Source organism: Brassica napus, chromosome C6 (genome assembly GCF_020379485.1).
Source record: "Brassica napus cultivar Da-Ae chromosome C6, Da-Ae, whole genome shotgun sequence".
In the NCBI taxonomy this organism is placed as follows: Eukaryota; Viridiplantae; Streptophyta; class Magnoliopsida; order Brassicales; family Brassicaceae; genus Brassica; species Brassica napus.
Genome location: NC_063449.1, coordinates 5,796,750 through 5,824,686, shown reverse-complemented (window position 1 = coordinate 5,824,686; position 27,937 = coordinate 5,796,750). Strand labels below are relative to the sequence as shown.

The 27,937-nt window shown below is 32.5% G+C and overlaps 2 protein-coding genes across 2 annotated transcripts; one reads left to right on the top strand and one right to left on the bottom strand.

Moving 5' to 3' along the window:
* Positions 1–10,080: 10,080 nt before the first annotated feature.
* Positions 10,081–12,505, top strand: LOC106347747 (methylthioribose kinase). Its single transcript, XM_013787339.3, has 6 exons — positions 10,081–10,427; positions 10,928–11,237; positions 11,327–11,501; positions 11,576–11,777; positions 11,865–12,079; positions 12,173–12,505. Exons 1-6 carry the CDS (start codon positions 10,242–10,244, stop codon positions 12,339–12,341), a joined length of 1,257 nt encoding a protein of 418 aa, XP_013642793.1. The 5' UTR covers positions 10,081–10,241; the 3' UTR covers positions 12,342–12,505.
* A 7,333-nt stretch (positions 12,506–19,838) lies between these two features.
* On the bottom strand, positions 19,839–21,669 carry LOC106347748 (transcription factor HHO6). The gene is made up of 5 exons (XM_013787340.3): positions 21,225–21,669; positions 20,951–21,144; positions 20,599–20,872; positions 20,427–20,503; positions 19,839–20,339 (listed from the first exon to the last, which is right to left on the bottom strand). Exons 1-5 carry the CDS (start codon positions 21,406–21,408, stop codon positions 20,064–20,066), a joined length of 1,005 nt encoding a protein of 334 aa, XP_013642794.1. The 5' UTR covers positions 21,409–21,669; the 3' UTR covers positions 19,839–20,063.
* Positions 21,670–27,937: the final 6,268 nt, after the last annotated feature.

Sequence of the window (27,937 nt, the reverse complement as noted above, 5' to 3'; positions counted from 1 at the left end):
ATTACAGTCTATATACAAAAATATTTCTCGGACCAATAAAAAGATTTAATTTAATTGAACCAATAAGTTCTAAACAATAAAAATTATCGGAATAGGAAAATAAAATTATTTTAAAAGTACATCTAAAGCATTAATAAAACTTATAAAAACAATAATTCACAGTTTTTAATTATTTTTTTAAAAAAATCAACTACATATAAATTTTAAGTAATATAGTATATATTTTAATATTATTAGCTTTTGTACTCTAATGATAAATATGCAAAAAGTAATATAATAGATTAAATTAAACTAAAATTTATATAAAAAAACCCGGGCGTAGCCCGGGAAAACCACTAGTCTTTATTTAAAAAAAACATTGAACAATCACAATTACTAAACATCAAAGTCGCGATTCGGCTTTCCAAATCTACCCAAAACTTACATACACAAACATCGGTTATGCTACAATCTTTGTTTTCTTCACCAACTACTTTTTTTCTTGATCCTCTTTTTATTTCTTCTATTATGATGGCTAACACAATTTACAGAGTATTGACTAAGCTATATCACAACACTTTTCGGCTTGTTAGAACTCAATTTTAAAACGTACTAGGGCCAGGGTCCGCCCTACGGATGGGATGATAATTTAAAAATAATTTAGCTAGTTAGAATAAATATTTTTTGATTTTTTTTTTAATATTTGTTTTTTTTTAATGTTTTGTTCTATAAGAATATGAATCATTATTTTATTGATCGTTATTCTTTATTCAGTTTCATTTTCATTACAATTAACTAATTTTTTCTTTACGATTAATAATATTGTTTATTTGAAATTTTATTATGTTTTTATTTTGATGGTGGTTGTTGATTTATTTGTTTAATTTGAAGTTATCTAGTTTTATTCATTCTCTTACATTATTTTATATATGAACTCATATTTAATTTGAACATTGATCAGAGTTTCTATAGAAACATTACGAAACATAAGTTCTTTTGCAGGTATTTTTTAAACCCCAAAAATCTGATTGCATAGCATCTTTGCTTGAACATTGATAATACTGTTAACACATAGTATTGTTGTTAATACTGGTCATGTCATCTTACATGAATGAGAAATCATGTATTTGCAATTTTATGCTGCTGCAGGAAGACATGTGCACAAAAATAAGCAAAAGTAGAATGAACCAACGATTTGTTTTGTTTGTACTATTTTCTTTTATATCTACAGAAAAAAATCATATTCAAACATTCCAAGAAAAATCATACTTAAACAACTCCCTCTCAGTCTCGCTAATGGAGAACATAGTAGAACGTGAAATGTAATAAAAGCAGGACGGCGTTCATCCCTTTCCATTACCCTAAATTTAAGTTTTATATATACAAAAACAAATCACACTTTTCCAAGCAAACACTGTGCATAATATACATAAATGAACTTCATCAAGAATGACCATCTGCTCTGAGATAATAAGGCCAGAGTAATTAAGCAAGAATGGTACAAAGGAAGAAGTTCAGAAGTGTTAGGTACTTAACTACTTGTTCGCAATATAGTAACAGCCTGGTTATAAATCGCAAGCATCATGAATACGTAATCCAAGAATTTAAGAGCACATTGCTGGTGTTTGTAATTAAGCCTCCGTGTAAGGTTCAGACATTAACTCGCCACCACGATTAATGTCCTTGCTTACCAGAATCAGAACAGTTGCACGGTGGAAGAACAATGGCCAGAGAGAAACACATATGAAATCACCATTACACTGAAAAGTAAATCTATATCGAGAGTAGTAACGAATGTAAAGATGATGATTAATGGTAAAGGCCTCACCCACCTTTGTATAGGAGAGAAACACTGCCTCCAGATGAAGTAGTTTAATAGAAAGCGAAATCGTGCTGTAGTTGGAAGGGAGAGTTAAAGAGCGGTTAGTGACGATTCATAAAACCACCGTATCCATGCTATGAGCACACCCCTTCCTGGTGACTCAATATGCCGTTATGGCCATCAGTCGCCATTACAATGGCACCACTTCTCAACCGTCCTCCAACAACTTTCATTAGACTCACCACTGCGATAGATCATATCCATAATTGAGATGAACACTTTGACATTGATTCACTTTTATTGACTGAATTTAGCCAGTCGCACTACCAGATTCTGTTTCTTGAGTTGACCCGAATTAGCAGAGCTTTCTATCACTTCCAAAGAGCCATTTGATGGTAGCATCATCTCTTGTGATAATCCTACATATCCTTTCTTCTCTTTTAGTTTCCACTAATCTCCAATCTTCTCGCTAATCCTGATCAACGTCGAGCCCAATTCAAATGATTCGACACCAAAAAATGAATCACTAATCCAGACCTCTCATGACACGGAACGTCTTTAACCATCATCGCGTGGATCTGCTTGCCGCCGACCAGTCACTCTAGAACAACTGTTGCTCCTCCTTAATTGTCGTAAACGTTCCACTGGTACAACGGTCGAAAGACTACTCTCTGTCTTCTTATTCCCTCCGCCACAGCCACAGCCTCCATTGCGCAATTTTCTTTGCGCTTGAGGCTCGACGCGTCGATATGATTCGCCATAGCGTGTTTGCTACCATCTCCTAACGATTTGTTGTGGCAAGGAGATGCATATCACGTTCTTGTAATCCATGGAATATGTGGATGTTAACTCGAATGGCGGTGTTAAAGTTAAAGCTTTGTGATGAGGGGAAGCAAGGGATCGAAGAGGACGGTGGCTTGATTACGCGTTTAAGCACACACCAATTAACCTAATGTGCCAACAATACCACAATCGAATGGTATGTCATTGTAGCATTTTAGGATCGAATCCACAGAGAACTAGAGACTTATAACACCAAGAATACACAAACCTTCCTAATCTAAGCAAACAAGAAGATAGATGATTTGTAACAAACTAATATCCTAGAAATATAAACAAGTGAATCCATGGGCTAAGGGAATTGACTTCAAGTAACTAAGATCCAATCTAGGTGACAAGCTTTCAATCAAAGTAATCTCTTAAGTCTAAACACAATTTTAGACAAGTCCTATGTCTAGGTAAATGTCCATTTGCTTAGAAATCATTAAACATCAAATGTCTTTGGCTTAATTCAATCAAGCAATCTTTAAGTTCAAGTTTAATAACTATCTAGCAATTTTAACATCAAGTGTCCTTGGCTAATCTCACTAGAGCTTAGTTGAGTTGATTCAAACACTTCATCTAATCATGTCTGATGAGAAGTGTTTAGAAATCAGGTTTAGAGTGATCAAGACTAAACAAGCATTAAAAATACTCAACAAGCAAGTTCATACAAGGATCTAATACAATAACACCATAGATCTTCACTAAGTTACTCTAATCTCCCTAACCCATGAATTCTTAAGGAAACTACTCACTAATCTCCATGAAAACACTTAATCTCATAATAGATTGAAGCATATTCAAGTAGACACAACAGAGAATAAAGATAAACAAGGATTAAACAAGCAAATTCAAGAGAATAAGAAGAAAAGAAACTAAAGATTCAAGCTTTCTCTCTCAAGAGTTCTTGTGTTCTTCATAAAAAAGTAGATAGATCCCCCATTATTGTCTGAAAAGTAGTTATATATTACTAAAACTCGAGCTGGGGTTGACCCATAAAAACAGATATTTTTCTCCGTAGTGACCATAAAAGGTCGCTACAAGAGGTCACTACGCCTGTAGCGACCTGAAATGCCCGCTACGGGTGGCCGCTAGGACACTTAGACGATTTTTTCGCATTCTTGAACTCATAGCGACCTCATTATGCCGCTACGGAAGACCGCTACAGAAAGCGCTTCAACTATAGCGGTCTCTCTAACCCGCTACACACTCCCGCTACGGTACTTAGGCGCCTCAGCTCTATCTTATGTAGCGACCATATTTTGCCGCTACGCCTGGCCGCTAGGAATGTCATATTGATATGTGTGTAGTATTTTGATCATAAATCCCTCAATACAGCTCCAAACGACTTGAAACCACCTCCATTGTAAAGCTAACTCAATTTCCAGTGTCTCCACAAATTTTGAGCTTCAGAAGAGATATTTAAGGCCTTCATCCGTGTTCATCTTTCACTCTTTGGATTCAAAATCCCTCCAATGGTCTTCTAACTCATCCATGGTGCTCTCCAACACCTGATATGTACAAATGCAATGATATGCAACCTAAATGTGCCTAAATGATACTCTAAATGACCAAACCATGCAAGAATAAGAAGTTAAAAACATGTAAATTCACAAGATATCAACTCCCCCACACTAGTCCTTTACTTGTCCTCAAGTAAACTTTCAAGTCCTAAGAAGGAAGAAGTTTGAAAAAGGGAGCTCATATCCAAAAGACACACATCCTAGCTCTTCTACAACATTCCAAATGATCATAGCAAACAATCATTGGTCATTCTTTTATCAGTCTAGCTTCTCAATGCCTATCAAACTCTTTTTATTTCTTTATACAAAGTGCAGTGCTCATCAATCAACAAGTAATTTCAACCAATTCTCACATTCATTCACACACACACACACAAGGTGGATTCTCACAAATGGGCACATGATCTCAATCACTTGGCTTGGTAGATTAATGGTCTTTTATGAATGAAAAGAAAGGTTCAAATACAATCTTTTTAATGGTGGTAATCACTCAAGAACAAGGAGCATGATCATTATGCAAAATTTATCTAAGACTAGGAGCAATTCATGCATACATAGCTCATTCACATCATTCTACTCTTCTTCCTAAGTGATTACAAATTCTACCCATCTTTTATATTTCAAAACCCAAGTATATACACTTCACTCACATTTCTCACCAAGTGAACTCTCTCTTTTTTTATTTTTTATTTACATGATCAACCAACTAAGAACTTGACACTCTTTTTCTTTCCCCATTATGATCTTTCATTCATTTTTTTTTTACTTTGGGGAATTCTAATTGACACACTTAAGAGTTTTTCTTCTTTTATTTTCTTGGTTCCTATTGGTTTTCTTTTCTTATTGACACTCTTTGATCTTTTTTTTTTTTTTTCTTCTCTCAAACCCAAGATATAACAACTTAAAAACACAAAAACTCACTCACCATCCTAGATGCTAGTTCAAATGAGGATCTTATGCTAGCAATAGATGAGAACAAACATATGTCGCTCCCAATACTCTCAAGATTTTGCACATAACAAGCTATCAATAAGAGACCTCACTCAACAAATCAATATTGGTTTCAAAGAATGGCAAGGGTTCAAGGGTAAGGGAGTGCCATTTGGGTTAATCAAAGGATAATACATGGAATAAGATAACCCAAATGTGTATGAAATCCATGATCAAGTATGCAAGTGCCCATATGCAAGAGAGATTAAATTCATTATGCCCAAGTTCAGTTTGTAATTGGTTTCAAGAACAATGTCAATATCATATGAGCAACATGTTTCAAAAAGAGTTTTCAAGGCTCAAGAGATGCTTGTAGATATGTTCTTTTCATGGCAATTTCAATCATGGCTCCCTATGCATAATTCAAAACACACAACTCTTTTTTTAATTTTTTTTTTTTTTTTTTTTTTTTTTTTTTATTTTTTGAAATTTTCTATGCAATGCAATGCATGAGACTCATGACAAGTAAACAAAACAAAACACAATGTGAGATAGTAGACTCTCCCCCAAACTTACTTCACACAGTCCCTTGTGTGAGAGTAAGCTCAAAGAAGAGATCTAAGATAAACATGAAAACTAAATATGTACAAGGTTGATTGACACTTACTTGGAGTTATTGGCTGGTTCAGAGGAGGGTAGACAGAGAAAGCATCGTCGTTTGACCTCTAGCGATTTTGATTGACCTTTGAAAGATAACAGTGGACTGCCTCCCAAGTGCGCTTGTTTTAAGTCTTTAAGCTTGACTGCAGAGCCTTTTCAGGCAAGAGGTGGCCCACAGAAGGCCTTATCGAGACAACCATGATCACCAGGATCATACTCGTCGTAGAACCATCCCCTGAATTCGTTCATCCTGATTTCCTCAAATGGTATCTTCCTTGGATCATCACGTTTAAGTTCTTTGGTGGAGAGAATACCAAAGTGATTCTGAAAGGGCTTTTCTACTGGAGACTCTTCTTCTTGTACCTCTTCGGAGGATTCTTTGATGTAATTCATTTGATTCTCCACAGACTCTTCACCCTTTGCTTCTTCCTTGGCTACAGGGATCACACGCGTTTCTTCTTCACTCAAGAGCTCGTTTATAAAAACCAAGCTCTCTTTTGTCTCCTCAACGCATTCAACAACCAAATTCTCATCACCCAGATCTTCAAGAGTGTTCTCAACAAAGCCTACTTCTTCTTCATCGATGTTTGCATAATGACTCATGAATGTCATAGTCTTGGTTTGTTCTTCAGATCTTATAATAAGATTCTCATCTACCATGCATTCAGAGAGTGATTTAGACTCGTATATAGGCTCTTCAGCTTCATGTTGAAAATCATCCTCAAGCTGAGCTTCCTCTTCAAAATCACATTCCACGTATGTGGTATGTGCTTCATAAGTGTTGGCGTTGTGAAGAGGAGTGGCGCTTTCTTCTTGGTCTTCGATCATGTGAGAGATGTTGTTGTTGAAAGACTTCACATGTGCTACAACTCTATCCAACCTTGAGCTAAGAGCTTTGCCATTAGCATCTATCTTGTTAGAAAGAGAATCAAGTTGCCTTTCCATCTCAATCCTTCCCCTTTCTTGATTCTCCAACAACTTCTCAAGCATGTTGGTGATGTCTTCTTCATTTGAGTCTTGGGGGAAGTTATCTTCTTCTTCTTCATACTCTAAATCCCAAGGTTGGTGTCTCTCACCATATCTATATTGGTGTCCTTGACCAAAGTCTCCGTGTGGTTGATACTCCAATGAGGTGGTTGGTTCATAAGCTCTTTCACAAGATGTGGAGCTTCTAGATATCACCCTTTCTTGACTCTCTAAAATAGCCTTGAGCATTGATTCCAAGTCAAGAGACATGATCTTCCTCTCTTGTGGATGTATCTTGCAAAAGAGCAATCACTTGAAAGGGAATTAGTAACCAAACAAAGCAAAATAAAACATATGAAAATAAAACTTAGTCTCAAGAAAGTTTGAAATCCTAATGACAAATCTACTTAGTTCCCCGGCAACGGCGCCAAATTGATTACGCGTTTAAGCACACACCAATTAACCTAATGTGCCAACAATACCACAATCGAATGGTATGTCATTGTAGCATTTTAGGATCGAATCCACAGAGAACTAGAGACTTATAACACCAAGAATACACAAACCTTCCTAATCTAAGCAAACAAGAAGATAGATGATTTGTAACAAACTAATATCCTAGAAATATAAACAAGTGAATCCATGGGCTAAGGGAATTGACTTCAAGTAACTAAGATCCAATCTAGGTGACAAGCTTTCAATCAAAGTAATCTCTTAAGTCTAAACACAATTTTAGACAAGTCCTATGTCTAGGTAAATGTCCATTTGCTTAGAAATCATTAAACATCAAATGTCTTTGGCTTAATTCAATCAAGCAATCTTTAAGTTCAAGTTTAATAACTATCTAGCAATTTTAACATCAAGTGTCCTTGGCTAATCTCACTAGAGCTTAGTTGAGTTGATTCAAACACTTCATCTAATCATGTCTGATGAGAAGTGTTTAGAAATCAGGTTTAGAGTGATCAAGACTAAACAAGCATTAAAAATACTCAACAAGCAAGTTCATACAAGGATCTAATACAATAACACCATAGATCTTCACTAAGTTACTCTAATCTCCCTAACCCATGAATTCTTAAGGAAACTACTCACTAATCTCCATGAAAACACTTAATCTCATAATAGATTGAAGCATATTCAAGTAGATACAACAGAGAATAAAGATAAACAAGGATTAAACAAGCAAATTCAAGAGAATAAGAAGAAAAGAAACTAAAGATTCAAGCTTTCTCTCTCAAGAGTTCTTGTGTTCTTCATAAAAAAGTAGATAGATCCCCCATTATTGTCTGAAAAGTAGTTATATATTACTAAAACTCGAGCTGGGGTTGACCCATAAAAACAGATATTTTTCTCCGTAGTGACCATAAAAGGTCGCTACAAGAGGTCACTACGCCTGTAGCGACCTGAAATGCCCGCTACGGGTGGCCGCTAGGACACTTAGACGATTTTTTCGCATTCTTGAACTCATAGCGACCTCATTATGCCGCTACGGAAGACCGCTACAGAAAGCGCTTCAACTATAGCGGTCTCTCTAACCCGCTACACACTCCCGCTACGGTACTTAGGCGCCTCAGCTCTATCTTATGTAGCGACCATATTTTGCCGCTACGCCTGGCCGCTAGGAATGTCATATTGATATGTGTGTAGTATTTTGATCATAAATCCCTCAATACAGCTCCAAACGACTTGAAACCACCTCCATTGTAAAGCTAACTCAATTTCCAGTGTCTCCACAAATTTTGAGCTTCAGAAGAGATCTTTAAGGCCTTCATCCGTGTTCATCTTTCACTCTTTGGACTCAAAATCCCTCCAATGGTCTTCTAACTCATCCATGGTGCTCTCCAACACCTGATATGTACAAATGCAATGATATGCAACCTAAATGTGCCTAAATGATACTCTAAATGACCAAACCATGCAAGAATAAGAAGTTAAAAACATGTAAATTCACAAGATATCATGGCTGCTGGATGCTAGGGTTGAGTTGACTCACAAATAATGTATATTAGCCCAAATGGATTTGGACGATAAAGATCATAAAGCCCATGGGTAAAAAAAATAGTTGACACTGGTTGATTCCTTAGAAGTTAGAAAGAAGAGGAATCATCTGGATCGAAAACCCTAGAATCTCCTCCGATATCGCAGCCGCACAGAAGAACAAAGAGATGAAACAAGACGGAATCGACACAAAATAAATGAAACGCAGAGTATTTAGAGAAGAAGGACACATGTCGGCTCCTGAAACATCGAATTTTTGATGTGGCATCTAACGTGGACAATATAAATATAGATTGCATCTATACTTCTTCAAAAAAAAATCTGATAATTTTCCTTTTTAAAATGACCGGATTGCGAGAGTGAAATGTATTCATATGCCAAAATCAAAATGTGTTGGAATGAAAAATATTTATCCTAAAAGCTTAATTGGTTTTGCCGATAGCACCCACAAACACTACGGATAGAAAACTTTAAGACTAGAACTCGGCAATAAAATCCGAATCCAAGAAAATGAACCGAACCGAACTGAATCCGATCCGAAAAAATAGTACTGAATATGAACCGTTAAATATTCAAACGTGTTTAAAGTTTTGGTATTTAGAGAACCGGAATTGAACCCGACCCGAACCGAAATATTTCGGGTATTCGAATGTATCTGAAATATTTCGGGTACCTGAATGTATCCAAAATAGATTTATGTACTTCAATATACAGTATTAACTATGTTAGATTTAATATATAAAATATTCAAAATATAAAAGATATGTTGTGGTTGTCCAAAATACATGAAAATATATACAAATAGTCAAAAGTAAATGTCTAAAATAGCTAACAATAATCAAAACACCAAAAATACTTGAAAGATTTATTGATTTCTATCTAAATATTCAAGTTAAACCAACTTATATGTTAAGTTTAGGTATTTTATCATATATTATTCAAATTTATATGTAATATATTATTTTAATTTTTAATTTTTGAAAGCTTTAAATTATATATTAATTTTTAATTTTTTAAAATAATTTAAATAGATTATCCGAACCAAACCGAACCCGTAAAGACTGAAGCGAACTAGAACAAAAATTTATAGATATCTTTAACTCCGAGAATCCAAAACCCGAATAGACCGGAACCAAATCCGAATGTCTATCCGAACGTCCACTCCTACTTAAAGAATTTATATAGAAAAGATTGAAGGTTGCCCAAAGAAAAGAGAAGATTGAACTGATACTAAACCATGTGTGCACATCAAACCGAACCAAAAATGAACTTGGACTTGGGTTGATTGAAAACAACCGGATAGAAAAACCAAGTAAAAATTAATTGGTTTAATCAACGGTTCTTGAAAGGCGTGCGTGAGTATTGCCGTCTCGTTGGTCGGTCACTCACTCCTAATGTGATGATGTACTTACTGACTGCAGATGTGAAGCCAAAAACAAATAGAGAATCTTTGAAAAAAAAACCGAACCTTTAAAAACTCGCAAAAATCTCTCCACTTATCTCTCCACACTTGCTTGAAACTGAAGCTGAGAGTAAAAGAGATGTCGTTCGATGAGTTCAAGCCGTTGAACGAGAAATCTCTAATACAGTACATAAAGGCAACGCCTGCCCTCTCCTCCAGGCTCGGAGACAAGTACGATGATCTGGTTATCAAGGAAGTTGGAGATGGCAATCTCAACTTCGTTTTCATCGTCATCGGATCCACTGGCTCACTCGTCATCAAACAGGTTCTTTCTTTGTCTCATCTAAACCATAACAGATTCGTTATCACTTCCCTACTCTGGAAAGTATCAGGAATTAGGGTTTATCTTTTGTAAATCGAATCGAGTTTTTCGATGATGGGTATTCGAGATCAAAGCCTTCTCTGTCCAGTCAGCAATCATATATGTCTCTGCTGTCTGAAAGTTGATACCTTTGTCTTAATTTTGTAACTCGTAAATGATTCACTTGTCTGAAAGTTTGTACCTTTTTGTCTTAATCGTGAAGAGATTGTAACTCGAAAGTGGTTCACTTTTGTCTGTCTCTGTTGTCTGAAAGTTTGTACCTTTTTGTCTTAATCGTGAAGAGATTGTAACTCGAAAGTGATTCACTTTGTCTAGTAAAAGGTTGCACCTTTCTCTGCCGTTACTTCCATCTATAGAGATGATGAAACAAGCTTTGATCTTTCAACTAACTCAAGTTGTTGATTAATTTGTGTTCTTTTATCTATCTCCATGTATCTAAGTAGGCGCTTCCGTATATACGTTGTATTGGGGAGTCTTGGCCAATGACGAAAGAAAGAGCTTACTTTGAAGCTACAACTCTGAGAAAGCACGGAGCTTTGTCTCCTGATCATGTTCCTGAAGTCTACCATTTTGACAGGACCATGGCTTTGATTGGAATGAGGTATCTGGAGCCTCCTCACATCATCCTCCGCAAAGGACTCGTTGCTGGAATCCAGTACCCTTTCCTTGCAGAACACATGGCTGATTACATGGCCAAAACCCTCTTCTTCACTTCGCTCCTCTATCATGATACCACAGAGCACAAAAGAGCAGGTTCCAAACTTACTACAACATGCTTCTGGGTGTTGCCTGAACTCGAGATTGATTCTCAGACAACCTTACTTTGTGTTTTTTTTTTGTAGTAACCGAGTTTTGTGGTAATGTGGAGTTATGCCGGTTAACGGAGCAAGTAGTGTTCTCTGACCCGTATAGAGTTTCTACGTTTAATCGTTGGACTTCACCTTATCTTGATGATGATGCTAAGGCTGTGCGTGAAGATAGCGCCTTGAAGCTCGAAATCGCAGAGCTTAAATCAATGTATGTTTTTTTTTTTTTGGCTACCATTTTCCAGAGGATTTCCATTACAATCTAATACTTCATTCTGTTGTTAGGTTCTGTGAAAGAGCTCAAGCTCTAATACATGGTGATCTTCACACTGGCTCTGTCATGGTTACACAAGACTCAACTCAAGTTATAGATCCTGAGTTTTCTTTTTACGGACCAATGGGTTTCGACATTGGAGCTTATCTTGGCAACTTGATACTGGCTTTCTTTGCACAAGATGGGCATGCTACTGAGGGAAATGATAGAAAAGTAAGCAATATATATTCAGAATTATCATTTGCACTGTTACAAGTATATTGGTTTAAATGAAAACAACTTAACTCTACTATAATGCAGGAATACAAGCAATGGATCTTGAGGACCATTGAGCAGACTTGGAATATGTTTAACAAAAGGTTCATTGCGCTGTGGGATCAAAACAAAGATGGTCCTGGAGAAGCATACCTTGCAGATATCTATAACAATACCGAGGTTATGCAGCTTGTTCAAGAGAAGTACATGAGGAATTTGTTTCATGACTCACTCGGATTCGGCGCTGCAAAGATGATTAGGTGAGAGAGAATGAATGCAAACCGCATAGATTTCTTTGTGGATTTTGAATATCTTGCTGATAGTTTACTCTTTTGGTTTTGGTATTTGATTAGGAGAATTGTGGGTGTGGCACATGTGGAAGACTTTGAATCGATCAAAGATGATAAACAACGGGCGGTTTGTGAGAGAAAAGCGCTGGAGTTTGGGAAGATGCTTCTCAAGGAAAGGAGAAAGTTTAAGTGTATCGGTGAAGTTGTTTCAGCAATTCAACAACAAAGCTGAGACCTGTCTCTTTTTGTGTGTTCTAATGATAAAGAACAAAAAAACAAAACAGATGCTTAAACTTGAAAGTCTCTTCTTTGATGATCTTTTTGGTTGGACTTCTTTGCCATTGCCAAGAATGATTCCACTTTTTAAATAAAATAAACACAACATATTCGTCATCACTTGTAAGTTTTTTTGTCAACCATCACTTGTAAGTAATTGAAAGTAAAAAAAAAACGTATTCAACGCTTTTGTCTACAAAGCGACAAGAGGAAACAACATAACTGAGAGGCTGCGAGCGAGTGTAGTGAAACTTTTGAAAGAGACGACATGCATGCAGTGAAAGCAAAACTGGTCTGAAAGAGAGGTATGTTTTCTTGAAACTCAAGGTATTCCAATAAATTTTATTTAAAATAAAAAACACTTGGATAGAACAATATAAATAAAATCCAAAACATAGCTAGAGAAATTTAAAGTAGTAAAAGAAACATAAAGGAAGACGCATATGTGCACTACACTGGAACATGTAGTACATTATGATTAAAATTGAGAATAACGAATACCTTAAAATCTTTATACCAATAGAGCTTCAGAGTTTCTCCTTCTTCTAAATCTAGTGAAAGTTTCATGGTACACCAACCGTCCCCAAAGTAGTATGCAGTGTTGTTTGAACACCTCAGGGTAACTTTGTATTCATCGCCTTCCTTTTTAAGTCAGATACTACCACTTCCTTACCGTTTTGAAACTCTTCAGCTGTCACACCACCCATCCTCATGTAATTTCACATTACCTTCAACATCACTCTTTGTCCCCAAAGTAGTATGCACTGTTTTAGATCAAAGCAGGATCTAATGGATCGCTGAAAAGGAATGAACCGATATTCTTTTTTTTTTTAAAGAAAATTAAAGATAACTTTTGAAAGTAGAAAGGATAATACTTGTAATACAGCTGAGATGCAAACATATATATATATATCTATATAAAAGAGAATGGAAATACAAAAGAAGAGCAATTTCATGAAAATATAAATATTTCGTTTTAAAAATGGAGAATTGTCCATATCTAGTCATTTTCTTTTATTCTTGAAATGTAAAGAACTAGGTCAATGTATCTTCGGAAGCAATCATGATTTCATGAGTAGAGGTATATTTACATAATGCAGAGCAAGAAGTAAGGAAAAACAGAAGAAAAAGAAAATCAGAAATCTTCCATTACCAAATAGAAGTTGTTTATATTTTTTATTGGAAAATTTGTGACTGAAACTTCACTCACATGGCTGGTTCTCGTATCCAACTTTAAACGGTATATTTTGTGATTAGAAAGTTTCAAACATCTTTATCATTTTTTTCAAAATCCAAGAACGTACATATAAATGATCAACCTGTTGCTCAGAGATTGATTTAGCTGGATATATATATACCCTCACATTAACAAATTTGGTTTTTAGCACTGAAGAAAACTAACTAAATATAATTCCATTGCTCGATAACATCATTCAAGGCGGTTGCTAAGGTTCTAAACTTGAATGGATTACTTGTGCTGTGTTTCAGTTCTTACCCTTGCTTGACTGATAATCCCATTAATGGAAAGCCTGCCAGAAGTATTAATTTGTCAATAGCAACAAAATGTATCGTCAGTCAAAATAAATTTGTTTGGATTGGTTGCTCTTCTTTATAGGTTCCAGAAACTGATCCTCACCTCAACAGAGTAGAAAAGACTCTGCTACACTTGTCAATACAAAGCATGAAGAGAAACAAAAACACTCTGTCTCTTTATTTTTTTTTTTGAACAAACAAGCATTTCATTTCTCATTGGAGTCTAAGCTCCAACAGAGGAGTTCATTACAGACCCAGCAAAGGCTGATTTTGCCACCAAATCGGCTTCCACATTGAAGTTTCGAGAGATAAAATGGAAAGAAATTACATCAAAGTGAGACTAAATAACTGCAAATTTGAAAATCAGAAGAAAAAAAAGTGTTTTCCTCAAAAAAAAAAAATATATAACTGCAAATTTGAACTTCTTAAAAGCATATTAGAGCTCTCATTTCATACAATTCAAATAACAATAAGTGGAGAGTTGTTATTGGCTTGAAGATCTTAGCCTATCCAATTTGATCACCAGCTGTTCAGTCGATCTTGCTACTCTCTCTGTATTGGATCTCTCACTCTGTATTCGATTCTCAGGCAACTATTGAGGCCGAGAATGTTCTGTTCTGAAATAGAACTGACAAGATGATAAAAAAAAAGTAGTCTCAGTTTTTTTTCTCTTGATATTTTGAGCAAGAACAACCCGCTCTGAGAAAATTAAACTACCATACAAATCACAGCACTCTGAAACCTAAGGTCAAGGGAAGGGACTCGATGGCAGGGAAGACACATGTCTTTGATAGTTTGTTAATCAAGTGATCTTGTTAGGGCATGATTAACCCCGGTCTCTTAGCCGAGGTTTTTAACTTATGATTTGACATTTTTTTGTTTTTCTTTTTTACTCTTTTCAGTTAAGAGACGGCTTTTATATCTCTTATTTAAGAGACGGTTCTTAACTTTTCTTAGTTAAAATCTAAGAAAAGCTAAGAACCATCTCTTATCTGAAGCTAAGAACCCCAGTTAAGAAAAGCCGCAAGCATACCTTGTTGTCTTCAGATGGTTTATGCACTTTTGGCAGCATACTTCTTCGGGGAAAAGAGGATACCAGAGATTGCCAGATGCAGACATGGACGAAACAATAACAGAGGAAGATTTCTATGTCTTATAAGGCACTAGCTGTTTGGCTTGTTCAAGCTTTTTTGGTCAATGAAATCAATTCACAAATCCAATTTCTTGGTCTTTTATCAGAATGAAGAACCGGATCGGTTTCCTATAGATTTGTTGTGGATTTTTTTTGTGTTCACAAAAGATTTCAAATTTATCTCAAACCCATTTCACGTAAAGACATGCAGAATTCTAAACCCATTTCAAATTTGTTGTGGATTTTTTTTTTGTCAATTGTATTATTAAACCCATTTCAAAAAATTCTAAACAATGAAAATTAACAAAACAAATATAGAAAATTGATACACCAGTAGGGATCCAAAGTAAATTCTAAACAATGAAAATTAGCAAAACAAATATAGAAAATTGATACACCAGTAGGGATCCAAAGTAAACTAACACAAATCTATCTTGCGTGTAGTTGAATCTCAAGGGAAATAATCTTCATATTAATCCAAAAACACCACGTTTCAAACTGAATCGGGAATGATTGCCACTCTCTTTTTAATACTCCAGTAGGAGTCACCGAGACGAGACAACTCTTTATATTGCTCTATTGAAAATAATAGAGTCAAAGAGATTACCATTCCACATAATTTCATGATGTCTTTCGAAGTAACCATAGTTTGCAGCAAGAACTCCATCACCATCAAATGAAAAACCATCAACGATTGAAGCCGGTAAGACTCGTCGCCACCATCCGCAGTAAATCTGTCAATTACCTTTTCTAAACTGTTCAATTGAACCGAAGTTTTTGTCTTACCAAATCCATTGGAAGAAACATACAAAAGAACCATAAAAAACTTTGTCAGATTTAAAATAAATTGACAATCAAACAAACAAGTGATACAAAGTAAAACAAATCAAAGAAAAAAAAGCAAAGCAAAGCAAATCAAATAAACCGATGTCGGAGCTATAGAAGCCTCCGACCATCGGCTTGAAACTAAAAAAAATTCTCTCTTTTTTTCTTGACGGCTAGGGTTTTCCCTCAGTTTCCTAAGGCGAAAATGTTAACAGGTCGTTCGAGGATAAAAGAAACGAGAGCTGTATCTCGAATATGAGGATCCATTGTTACGAGAACAAATACTACCTAGGTCATGTTCGTTTTTGTATTTGGGTGCAGCATCTGAATACAATATCCAGATATTACATCTAAATTTGGTCGTTTTGTAGTTTGTATTTGCAGCAACAATAAGTTGTTCATTTTTGTTCTGCGTGCAGCATCCAATAAAATATCCAGATGTTACATCCAAATGTGTTTGTTTTTGTAATTTGTATTTGCATATAGATACAACACCTAGATGCTAAGTTGTCCGTCTATATATTTTCTAATAGCATTTAAATATTATTAGTTAAAAAGACTAAAAGCGACATGATTTATATTAGGTAATTCATATAATTGATAATTAAGTATTGTATTTGAATAAATGTATAATTATTATTATATTTAAATAAAATTTTGTAAATTCGAGTATATGGTTTTGGAGGAAAATCTGATTTTACGATTTTGAGCAGGAAATCCAATTTGACAATTTGGCGGAAAAACTTAATTTTGTGATTTTGCGAAAAAAATTAATTTTTTGACTTTTGATGGAAAACCCCAATTTTGCAGTTCTCGCGGAAAACATGATTTTATGATTTTAGCGAGAAAACGTGATTTTCCAGTTTTGGCGAATTTTGTTTTATTTTATTTTGGTACGAAACCCTGATTTTGTGGTTTTGGTGGGAAAATACGATTTGCAGCTTATGTGGAAAATGTGATTTTCGGTTTTGACAGAAAGCATGATTTTTCGGTTTTGGCGGGAAAACATATTTTTTCAGTTTCGGCGAAAAACTTTTTTTTTTGGCAGGAAACACTGATATTGTGGTTTTGGTGGGAAAATCTGATTTTCGGTTTAGGCGGAAAATATGATTTTGTTGTTTTGACAGAAAAACATGATTTGCGGTTTTTCCGGGAAAACATGATTTTTTTTTTGTGGGGAAAACATGATTTTACAAATTTAGCGGGAAACGTGATTTTGCAGTTTTGACAGAAAAACGTGTTTTTACTATTTTGGCAATAAAATTTTATATACAGTTTGGGCAAGAAAACATAATTTTTCGGTTTTGAGGGAAAATATGATTTTACAGTTTGATGGAAAAATGTGATTTTACAATTTTGGCAGGAAAATGTGATTTTATAGTTTTGGTAGAAAATGTGTTTTCTAGTTTTGGCAAGATTACATGATTTTTGTGGTTTTGATGAAAATGTGCTTTTATGGTTTTAGTGGAAAATGCGCTTTAAGATTTTATCGGGAAAACATGATTTTGAAGCTGTGAAAGGAAACATTGGTTTTGGTTTTGGAGGAAAGACATAATTTAATGAGAAAATATGATTTTACAGTTTTAGCGAGAGAATCTGATTTATGATTTTGAGAAAAAATGTTTTAGGGTTTTTGCAGACAAAATCTTATTTTATAGTTTCATATATATATATATATATATATAATTATTAATATAAACTAGCTATTTTATATTGTATTAAAGAGCATTTAAGAGTTTGATTTTGAGATGCAAATGATGCATCTGAACTTTAAATTTTTACATCTAAAAAATTTTAGATGTTATGGATTTTGCATCCTGATGTTGATGTAGTAGTGTTTAAATGAAAAATTTGCATCTGGATGCATCATCCAACATAAAAACGAACAGGGCTTAAAATACTTGAAAGCACTCTTTGGATTGCTGAAACTGCTCAAGACAAATACATGATTATGATACTCTCGGGAACTTTTGCCTTAGTATCTTACCATACATTTCGAATCTTGGTTAGTGTACTTTGAGATGGGTTAGTTCGTTTGAACTGTACTCCAGGAGAACGCACTGGCCAAGATTTTTTAAATGCCGAACACTAACTAGTTTCTTGAGCTTCAAGAAATCCATGAATCTTTATTTTTAGAGAGTAAATATAGAAAGTAGATTATGTGTATATCTTTGACTCAAAACCCTCGATGTACTTGCGTATATATATTGTACAAACATATCAATACGATCATTCATATTGACGTTGATAGTTTCACTTGTGTTAAGAAAACAATAACTACTTATCTAGTTGATTGAATGAACGAACGACCGCATGATTAGGTGAACGTTAAAGAACATAATTTAAAACCATATATAAAAGAAATCAATAAAATTTCAAAGCATATCTTTGGGTCGAAGGCATATATGAATATGAATAGAAACAACACATGCCTATGTGGCTCCAATTATTATGCCTCCCAAATCCGGAAACTCCAACATGCAATTATGCTTCCTGATGTGTAACCGGTGCTTCTACATATAACAGAGAAAATGTGAAGGGTTGTAATCAGAATAACTTTTATTTTAGTGATGTTACATGTAAATGACTCTTCACCTCATCTTCATCGTTGGTTAAGCCGCCTTCTTGCATATGCTCTCTTTTTTGTTTATGGTAACTATAGGATTTCTAAACAGGCCCAGATTTCTAATGGCCCAAGTATAAACTAAAAATCCTTAGTTTCTCCGCAGCTCCAATCCGCCGAATTTACATATCTAACTAGTTCCAATTCTCTCATCAATTCTTGAAAACCAACCATGACTCCCCCACAACTTCGTTGGTAAGATCTCTTGCTTCTTTATGCTTTGTCCGTTTTGCTTATCACCGCAGATGCTCCGACAGCCGTTTTTGGGACGCTGATGGATGCCCAGTCCCAGCTGACTTAGATTTTATTAGTGTACTGCGCAACATTAAACGATGCCTATATGAAAGTTCCTATATTTTAATATTCTATCTGCGTAACATGTGAGGTAGTTCTCTGTATGCACACGTTTTTATCTCTTGTATCTAAATGCTATCAATAATATGTTTATCTCTTCAAATCCAGATTCCTACCATTGAACTTCACCCAAAATCTAAGCCCTAAGAAGGGTTACTGAATCGTGGAATTTAAAAGATTTCAATTTAACTTCAATTCTAGTGTTTATATTTTCCTAGACTTGCTGCCGTAAAGTTACAAAATATGAATTCTACGAATGCAATAGATTGTAAAAACAACACATGCTTATGTCCCCCCTGTTATTATATGCCTCCCAAATCAAGATGAGAAAAAGACAAAAATAGCATTAAATCAAGTTTATGTTCCCAAACTAGCACTCAAGGTCAAAAGTCACAAAATAGCACTTAATGTTTTATCAAAAGTCACAAACTTAGGGTTTAGAGTTAAAGGGTGGGGTTTAGGATTTAGGGTTTAGGGTTTAGGGTTTAGAGTTTAGGGTTTAGGGTTTAGGGTTTAGATTTTAGGGTTTAGGGTTTAGAGTTTAGGGTTTAGGGTTTAGGGTTTAGGGTTTAGGGTTTAGAGTTTAGGGTTTATAGTTGAGAAATGAGGTTTTGGGGCTAAGATTTCAAATTTTGAAAAATAAAAAAATTAAAATTTTCAAAGGATAAACTTAGAAAGGTGCTATTTTGGTCATTTTAGTTTTTGAGTGCTATTTTTGTGATATAAACTTAGAAATGTGCTATTTTGGAGATTTGCCCAATCAAGAAACCCAAACATGCAACTAGTTAATATATATTCTATATATTTTTTGGTGTTTATCTTTTTTTCCATAATTTTAAGCCAATAAAAATTCAACTAAAACAGTTAAGTTTTTTGAAGTTTACAATTAGTTAATAAAATATGCATTGAAAATGTAAAAAATGGATTTTTTTAAAACAATTTTTTTCTCTAAAATATGTAACTTTAACGAAAGAGGGAGTATATAATAGAACAAAATAGAAAGATTATTACTAAAACCCAACCAAAAATGCCGTACACAAAAATAGTTTGAACCATCCTCACTCTCCTGCTCTCTCACTTTCTATATGTATATAAACCTATATGTCCTTTCTATAATTATTGTTCTCTTTAACTACTACTAGCAGTAGTAGTGAATCCAAAATAACAAAAACGAAGTTCTTGAAAAATGATTTTTGAGATTTATGGAGATCTCAATCTCTCCATATCTGAAAGCTCTCAGATTTAGCATCCTCAGCATCTTCCATGCAACTATCACCACCTGTTGTTGTAGTAGTTGTTGTACAAGGTAAGTGCAATGGACCTTGAGGAGAATCAGACTGCGAGTTGTTTCTCTTTGATGATTCTCTTCCTTCACCGGTTTCTTCTTCTTCCTCTTTCGATGATGAGTTCCACAAGTTAAACCCTAAAACAAGTACTGATTGTTTCTCTGGATTCGAATTAGACTTCCTGATATGTAACCGGTACTTCTACAAATATAACAGAGAAAATGTAAAGATTGGTTGTTAGTATTAGTAACAGTTACTTAAAAGATTCAAAGTTCTAAACTTAGTTACCTGTAAATGACTCTTCACTTCATCATTTGTTAAGCCTTCTTCTTGCATATGCTCTCTGATTTGTTTTGGAGTTGCCACTGTAAAACTCAACCAGACAAAAGATTACTTACAACACACTCTGCAGTTAAGTAAGACCAAACTTCAAGAACAGCAAGATGGATTGTCTTCTTACCTCCAGGACCACCGAGCTGTTGCAATGCATCAACAAAACGGCGATGCAACTCGGGAGTCCAACACCTTCTTTGCTTCCGCGACAACTCTTGCTGCTGAAGATATGGTGGTGGCTGTGGCACAGAGACGTTGGAGGTAAAGCCACAAGAGGCAGTCTCTTTTCTTCTTCCTCCGTTAAACATCGAGCTAGATGCTAAACCGAGACCTAAACCGGTTTCCACCTCTGGAGTCTTCAACAACATAGATAAGCCATTTGAAGGTTTCTCCTCATTTATCTGCAACAATTAGACCAAACCAACTCAATCCTTGTCCTGTAGTCATCCAAAATGATGTCTCAATGTCAGAACTCTTACCTCAATATCATCTAGTTTGTTGTTCGTGTCTGAGAATCTTCCGTTTGAGATGTGATCATCTTCTCTCCACAGCTGAAGAAGCTTCTTCTCCTCTCTTTTCAGCAATGGACCATCTCCAGAGATGAAATCTTTCGACAATGGTTGAGTATCCATCTCCGAACATCTCTTGCTTTCCTCCTTCAAGCACGAAATCGCTGCAAAAAAAAACAGAGTTTCAGCATTCTCCTAAATCAAATTCTGATCCGCAAAATTGTTAAAATGAGATCACACAGACCATCGTTTAGGATCTGCAAACAGAGAGGAAGCTCAAGATCACTGCCTTGGATCTTCATCTTCTCTTCTTCAAGCTTTTTAACATTCGTGATCTTCGAAGGGTTTGTCGGAAACCCGTAGATTGTTGTCGGCATCGAACAGTGTCTTCTCGATCCTAGACTAAGCTCATCTCCTAACGAACCCATCGACAAAAATGAAATCGATCTTTTAAGTTCAAAGTCTCGATCTTTAAACTTGGAAAGAAAAACTCAAACTTGTCCCTGTTCGAGTGTGAGCTGAAACAACCTGAGAACAGATCTGTGTCAAGAGATTTTATAGAAAGAGAAGATGGAAAGGTTTAGAGAGGGAGAGAGAGAGAGAGGTGATGATGAAAGAAGAAGATTGAAGGAAGGAAGAGAACAGTAGAGAAGATTCTGTATATTGTTGTGGGGTATCTTCTTCTTTTTTTTTCTCTTTAGATACCAAAAAAATCTAAAACTCTTCGCTTCGTCGCGTATCTCTCACATTCTCACTCGCTCTATTTCGAGTTTTACATGTTACTCGCGACTTGACTCGGTCTTATTCTTCATACCAAACTCGTGATTTTTCTCAATGCTTTATTATGATCATCATTCACATTCCATTTTCTTAAAACTAGTGGCTTAAAACCTGATTCGGTAATCTCGAAATTTCTGGCTTAATTTGCTTTAAAAGGTTCTAGATCTGTAATTTCATACATTTCTTTTGAAACAAATTCAAACCATATTAGATTAATCTAATCTATTAATTTAGGGTCTTATTTTTTTAATAAATTAGTTAATATGAAAATTTTGATTATTTACATTAATAATAAAACCAACTATAAACTTGAATTTTATTTTTTTAATTATAACAAAATCTGTTGAAAAAAAAATCTAATAAATTCTCACTTAAAAATTTAATTATTTTTTATAAAATAACATATTAATTAATTTAATAATTAGTAATATAATATTGTTATAAATCAATGTTAACTAAAATTTTATTATAAAACAAGAAAATAAAATTATATACTATTTTTTATAAATTGTGTAATTATATTATGTATTATATAAAAATAGAAGTGCTATATGAATTAAATATGGAAAATATATTAAATATGTAAATTAACAAAATTTACTTTTTTAAAAATGTTTCATTTAAATAAATTATCACTCATCATTAAAATTGGTTAAAATTCGTAAACTATATAATATTTTATACAAAATAAATTTATTAATATAAGTTAAACTTTGATATCTACAACTATATATTATCTTTTTATTTATTTTGAAACTCTCAACAATATATTGTTTAAAAAGTTTATATAAAAAGTATAATAGTATATAATAACCTTTATTTCAATATACTATTTAAAAATATGTTATTAGAAAACTATAAAATTTTAGTAATTCATTTCAAATATTAGTGACAAAACAAATTTTAATAATAACTTTTTTTATTTATAACAAAATCTGTTGCGAAAAATTTAGAAAATATCACCAAAAATTCAAATATTTGTTTTATAAAACAATTTATTAATGAGGTAACAAAACCAAATTCAAAATTCATGTAATCTTCCAAACTCAAAAATAGTAGTGTAATTTTTTAAATTTTTCTTGACAAAATATAAAATTTTGAAAATAAATATTCAAACTTAAAATGAAAATATTTCAAATTTTACAAAAGATAAAATCATAGATAATAAAGAATAACCTTTGTAAAACTTAAATCAATCTAATATTTTGAAATCTTAATTAAAAATAAAAAGAAAACTTAATATCATAATATCCAAAAAAATATCCTATATTCATAAAATTTACTAAAATAATATTTACTAAAATAATATGATAGATGCTACTATGTATAAAATTTACTAAAATAATAGAGTTATATTATTTAAACAAAACAATATTTTTACTTATTAATCACGTAAAATACTAAAATAATATATGTTAAAGTATATTTTTTTTTAAACACAACATATAAATATAAATTATCTTAAACACATTTCTTTTCTATAATATAAATAAATAAAATTTAAAAATGTATTATAGAAAAATGTATAAATTAAAAAAAAAAACATATTTCGAAAGAGGTTATCTATTTGATTATTTAATATTTTTATTTATTGTGACTAACTCAAAAATATATTAGTAATTAATTAAAATTAACAACCAAGTAAAATATATTAAACAAATCACTATATATTAATATTTCCGAATAAGAAATATAAAATACATTTATAAAATGAAAAAATATTCGCACGGACGTGTGGGCTAAAATCTAGTTTGTGGTTTGAAGACGAGATACTTCCGTAATATATTATGACATTTTAATTTTTACTATATAAACTAAAAATTCCAATCATATTAAATTAATTTGTACTAGGTTAAGATCCGTGCAAGTCGCGGGAAAAACATTATATATAAATTATTTTTATGTATTATATATATATATATTACATATTATAAAATAATAAATACATATTTAATAATTAAAATTTTAGTAATAATTACGCATATAATTAAATTGGTATGAACACATAAATAAATTTTATTAATCCAAACAATTATTTTTCTATTTTATATTATATATAATTAGATTTAAATGATATTAACATAGATATATAGTATGTTTTTATATTGATATTCTCCTATTATTTTTTTATCATTTGTATCTTTTTATAACAAAAATTTAAATCAATGATAACAAAATTTTGGAATGTTTAATAGTTTTAGTAATTTATAAAAAAAAATTTAAAAAATAATACAAAATTTAAATTTAAATATTAAATTATCAAAAAATTTCAAATATTTTATCAAAATATAAAAATTTCAAAGCAAATTTTGAAATTAAAATATTTATGTATTTTTTATATCGTACATGGTTTTAATTTAAACAATATTAGTATATATATATATATATATATATATATGTCTTTTAATCTTAATATTTATTAAATGAGAATTCCTACTTATATGATTTTAAAATCATTTGTAATTTGTCATAACAAAAATTTTAAACCATGGATCACAAAAATTTCAATGCGAGAATTTTTCACATTTTTAATAATTTATAGGTCGTTTTTTTAAATTCAAAACATAACTACAGAAGAATCTATTTTTTTATTATATGATCAATGTGTTTGTTTAATTTATTTTAATAAGTTAAAATTAAAAACATGAAAGAGAATACATTAATTTTTATCAAATCTATATTATTCAAAATCATTAATTGTCATATATACCTTAGCCATATTAGAAAATTTAGTTACTTTTATTTAAGGAAAAAATGAATAACATTAATAATTAATTTATGGTTAGTTTAATAAAAAGCTTATTATATATTTAGATGAACCAACTTATTTCTCTAGAGATTCTAAAAATGATTGTGGTGATGACACATGACTATTTCAAATGTTGTAATGTTTCTCTTTTAATATATAAGAGATTTGAAGACAAGATATTTCCATAATATATTATGACATTTTAATTTTTACTATATAAACTAAAAATTCAAATCATATTAAATTAATTTGTATTTGAAGACAAGATATTTCTATAATTTGTGTATTCAATCTAAAGTTTGAACTGATTTGATTTTCTAGATTATTTTAAATAATCAGATAACCGCTATAGAATATCACTTACAACCATGAGATTTGACTTTTAATTTTTTTTTAACTAAGAAACTCCACCAATAGACTCTAAAATCATGTACAACTTTAGGGGGATGTATTGGAGTGAGGATTTTGAGGAGTTGTGGGGTGTTTTAATTCTGGTGGGATTTAAGTGAGTTTTGAAATTATTTGAGTGATTTTTGTTAAAGTTTAAAAACTAAAATAAAATCTATAGATGATTTGGTAAACTATTTTCTAAACAGTTCGGAGTTATTCAGGTGATTTGCTACGAGTCTTTCTATCAATGCATTTATTTTTTCCGCAGTAATCAACTTCGTTACTCATAAGTATTACATGAATTATATTACAAGATTTTAATTGTGTGTAGAAGCTTAAAATACTAAACAAGAAGCTTCTCTTCTTCCACAACCCATGTCTCGAAGCTCGAGACGCGCAGACGAAGTTTCAGAGAAACCTGAGAGTTATGTTTGCGAAGTTTCATGATTTTAGAACTTCCTGAGGGTCGGTGAGAGAGGTCTGGATTCCTGTTAGGCATCTTAGGTCATCAGCAACCATGGCGGGAGAAAAGCAGAGGAAGAAGATGATGAACAGAATAGTGATGATTTATTGACAAAGGAAGAAGCTTTATGGGGTTTGAGATGATCTCCATGGATGAAGTGATCAGAGGTCTTCTGGGTTTGGATTGAAATAAAAGTTTTGTACCTGCCAATGAAATTGGAGAGAGAGACAACCCTGCAGCCAGTTGTCTTTTGTATATATTTTCTTTGTTCATCTTTAATTTTTATTTTGAAATCTCTCCAAATAACAAATGTAGAGGTAAGAGTTTAACAGCGACACTTTTTAAATAGAATGAATTCAAAGTATCCCAAAATCACACTCATAACTTTTTATTAGTTTACCTTTCAATAACACCTGATTTGATTTAAGTTTTGTAAATGGTTGATTGAATAACATGAGATTTGTAAGTGTTTACACTGATTTTACATAAATTCCATGTGATTTTAAAAGAATTTTAAAAAATCTTAGTTGAATAACAGGAGATTTTAAAACAACTCCAAAATCTTTTAAAATCATGGTTTCAATCTTATTAAATGTCAAGTTCAGTAACACTAAATTTTAAATCTATACTATTAAAAGGAAAGGAATCCTAAAAAATCTACTTATAAAAGGTTGTTGGACCCTTTCATTAACTAACAATATTTTTTATCTTACCATAAAATTTGACTAACAATAAATTACCTAAAAATTTTCTAACAATAATTTATTACACCACATCTTTTGGTACATGACAAAGTTATACGACATACCATATCATTTGCTACACAAAGATGATATACGACATATAGATCCATACATGACTCATTTCACTCATTATAAATAAACTTTCATCCAATATAAATAAACTATATCAATCGTTGATCCAACAACTATGTAACATTAGACTACATCCTTTCTATACTTTTGTCCTATATTATGAAAAAGCTCATTCACTGTCTCATGTTAATATTCAATCTATACTATTAAATTTGCCAAAATCCACCAAGTAAATCATAAGTCTCACGAGCTCAACAAATATAATTCTTATAAAATGCACACAAAATATAATATGAGAGAGTAGGTTTGGGCATCGGTTCTTCTGGTTGGATATGGATTGGTTCCTTTCAGGTTTAGGTTTTCAGATCCTAAACATTTGGACATAACTAGGTATTTAAAAAAATTTGGTTCGGATTCAGATTGATTCCTTTGGAGTCCGGATCCATAATTCAAATACCTATAATTTTTGGGTATGTAACGGGTCCGAATTGGTTTGAGATTTTTAGAACTCGAAAAAGACTTGAAGTAACCGGAAACCCAAAATTACTAAATACAGAAGAAAATACACAAAAACACAAACAAATACCTGAAAAAAAAAATTTGGATTCCTAAAAAAAAACAAAATTTTACATAAATCTGACCTAAGGAATGGAAGATACCTAAAAGCATTTTCTAATACCCAAAATATTTTTTTTTTAAATAAAATTTTATCTGAAACTCGAAACTATAATCGAAAACTTGGATCCGAAACTTAAGAAACTATTCATAATACTGAAAACACATTCGAAATACCAAATACAAATCTGAAATACCCAAATATAGCTAATATACACAAACCATGTACTTTGGATACCCAATTGGGTCTCAGGTAGGACCCATAATCGAACAGAGACCATGGGTTGAAGAAAAAAAATCAAATATGTCATTTGCCCTGAACACGGACGCAAACCACAACTATATATCTGGATCGATTTTGGTTAGTTTTTCGGATCCGATAAAATGTCCAGGTTTAATAAAAAAATTATATAAGAGTGTACATACAAAATCTTATATAAACTAATTTATAAATTATATCATTTTAAATTAATGTCCTTCTTCGATATAATGATTTTGTAACATAATAATGTACACCAATTCCAAGATACTAATTCAAATATTTTGTTTACAATCCAAAGAAAAACCCACGCTTTCCAAGCGCGGATCAAAATTTAGTGAGTTTTTGAAATTCATGTTTGAATAACATATGATTTGTTATTTTAATACAAATCACCTTAAACTTTTGGCTAAATACACCTCCCTTAATTTTTTGGCTTATTATTAATAATCAGTAGAAATTTACATTGTTATACTTACATACTTTTATAAAATAATACAATATTGCTATGGAGAAATTACATGTTTATCACTTTCATACTACTACTTTCATACTACCACTTTTCATTTTTACCACCACTAAATAGACATTTTCAAATATACCTTCTTCATTAAGTGGAAAAAGACTCTTATGCTCTTGTTCTTTATATATATAATAAATAAATATTTAAATAAATAAATATCAAAAAAATATTTTTTATTATTTTTTTCGAGTTATACTATTTCGAAATTCAAACCCTAAACCCTAAAACTCAATTTTAAACCCTAAACCATCAATCATAAACCCTATTTTTTTTAAATACGAACCTTAAACCCTAAAACATCAACTCTAAACCCTAAACCCGAAACATCACTCTAAACCCAAAACCTTCAACTCCAAACCCTAA

Coding starts and splice junctions, on each gene's coding strand:
- LOC106347747 (XM_013787339.3), top strand. CDS start 10,242: ATGTCGTTCGATGAGTTCAAGCCGTTGAACGAGAAATCTCTAATACAG. Junction 10,428..10,927: donor GCTCACTCGTCATCAAACAG/GTTCTTTCTTTG, acceptor GTATCTAAGTAG/GCGCTTCCGTATATACGTTG. Junction 12,080..12,172: donor GGCGCTGCAAAGATGATTAG/GTGAGAGAGAAT, acceptor GTATTTGATTAG/GAGAATTGTGGGTGTGGCAC.
- LOC106347748 (XM_013787340.3), bottom strand. CDS start 21,408: ATGGGTTCGTTAGGAGATGAGCTTAGTCTAGGATCGAGAAGACACTGT. Junction 21,145..21,224: donor TTTGCAGATCCTAAACGATG/GTCTGTGTGATC, acceptor TTTTTTTTGCAG/CGATTTCGTGCTTGAAGGAG. Junction 20,340..20,426: donor AAGTGAAGAGTCATTTACAG/GTAACTAAGTTT, acceptor TTATATTTGTAG/AAGTACCGGTTACATATCAG.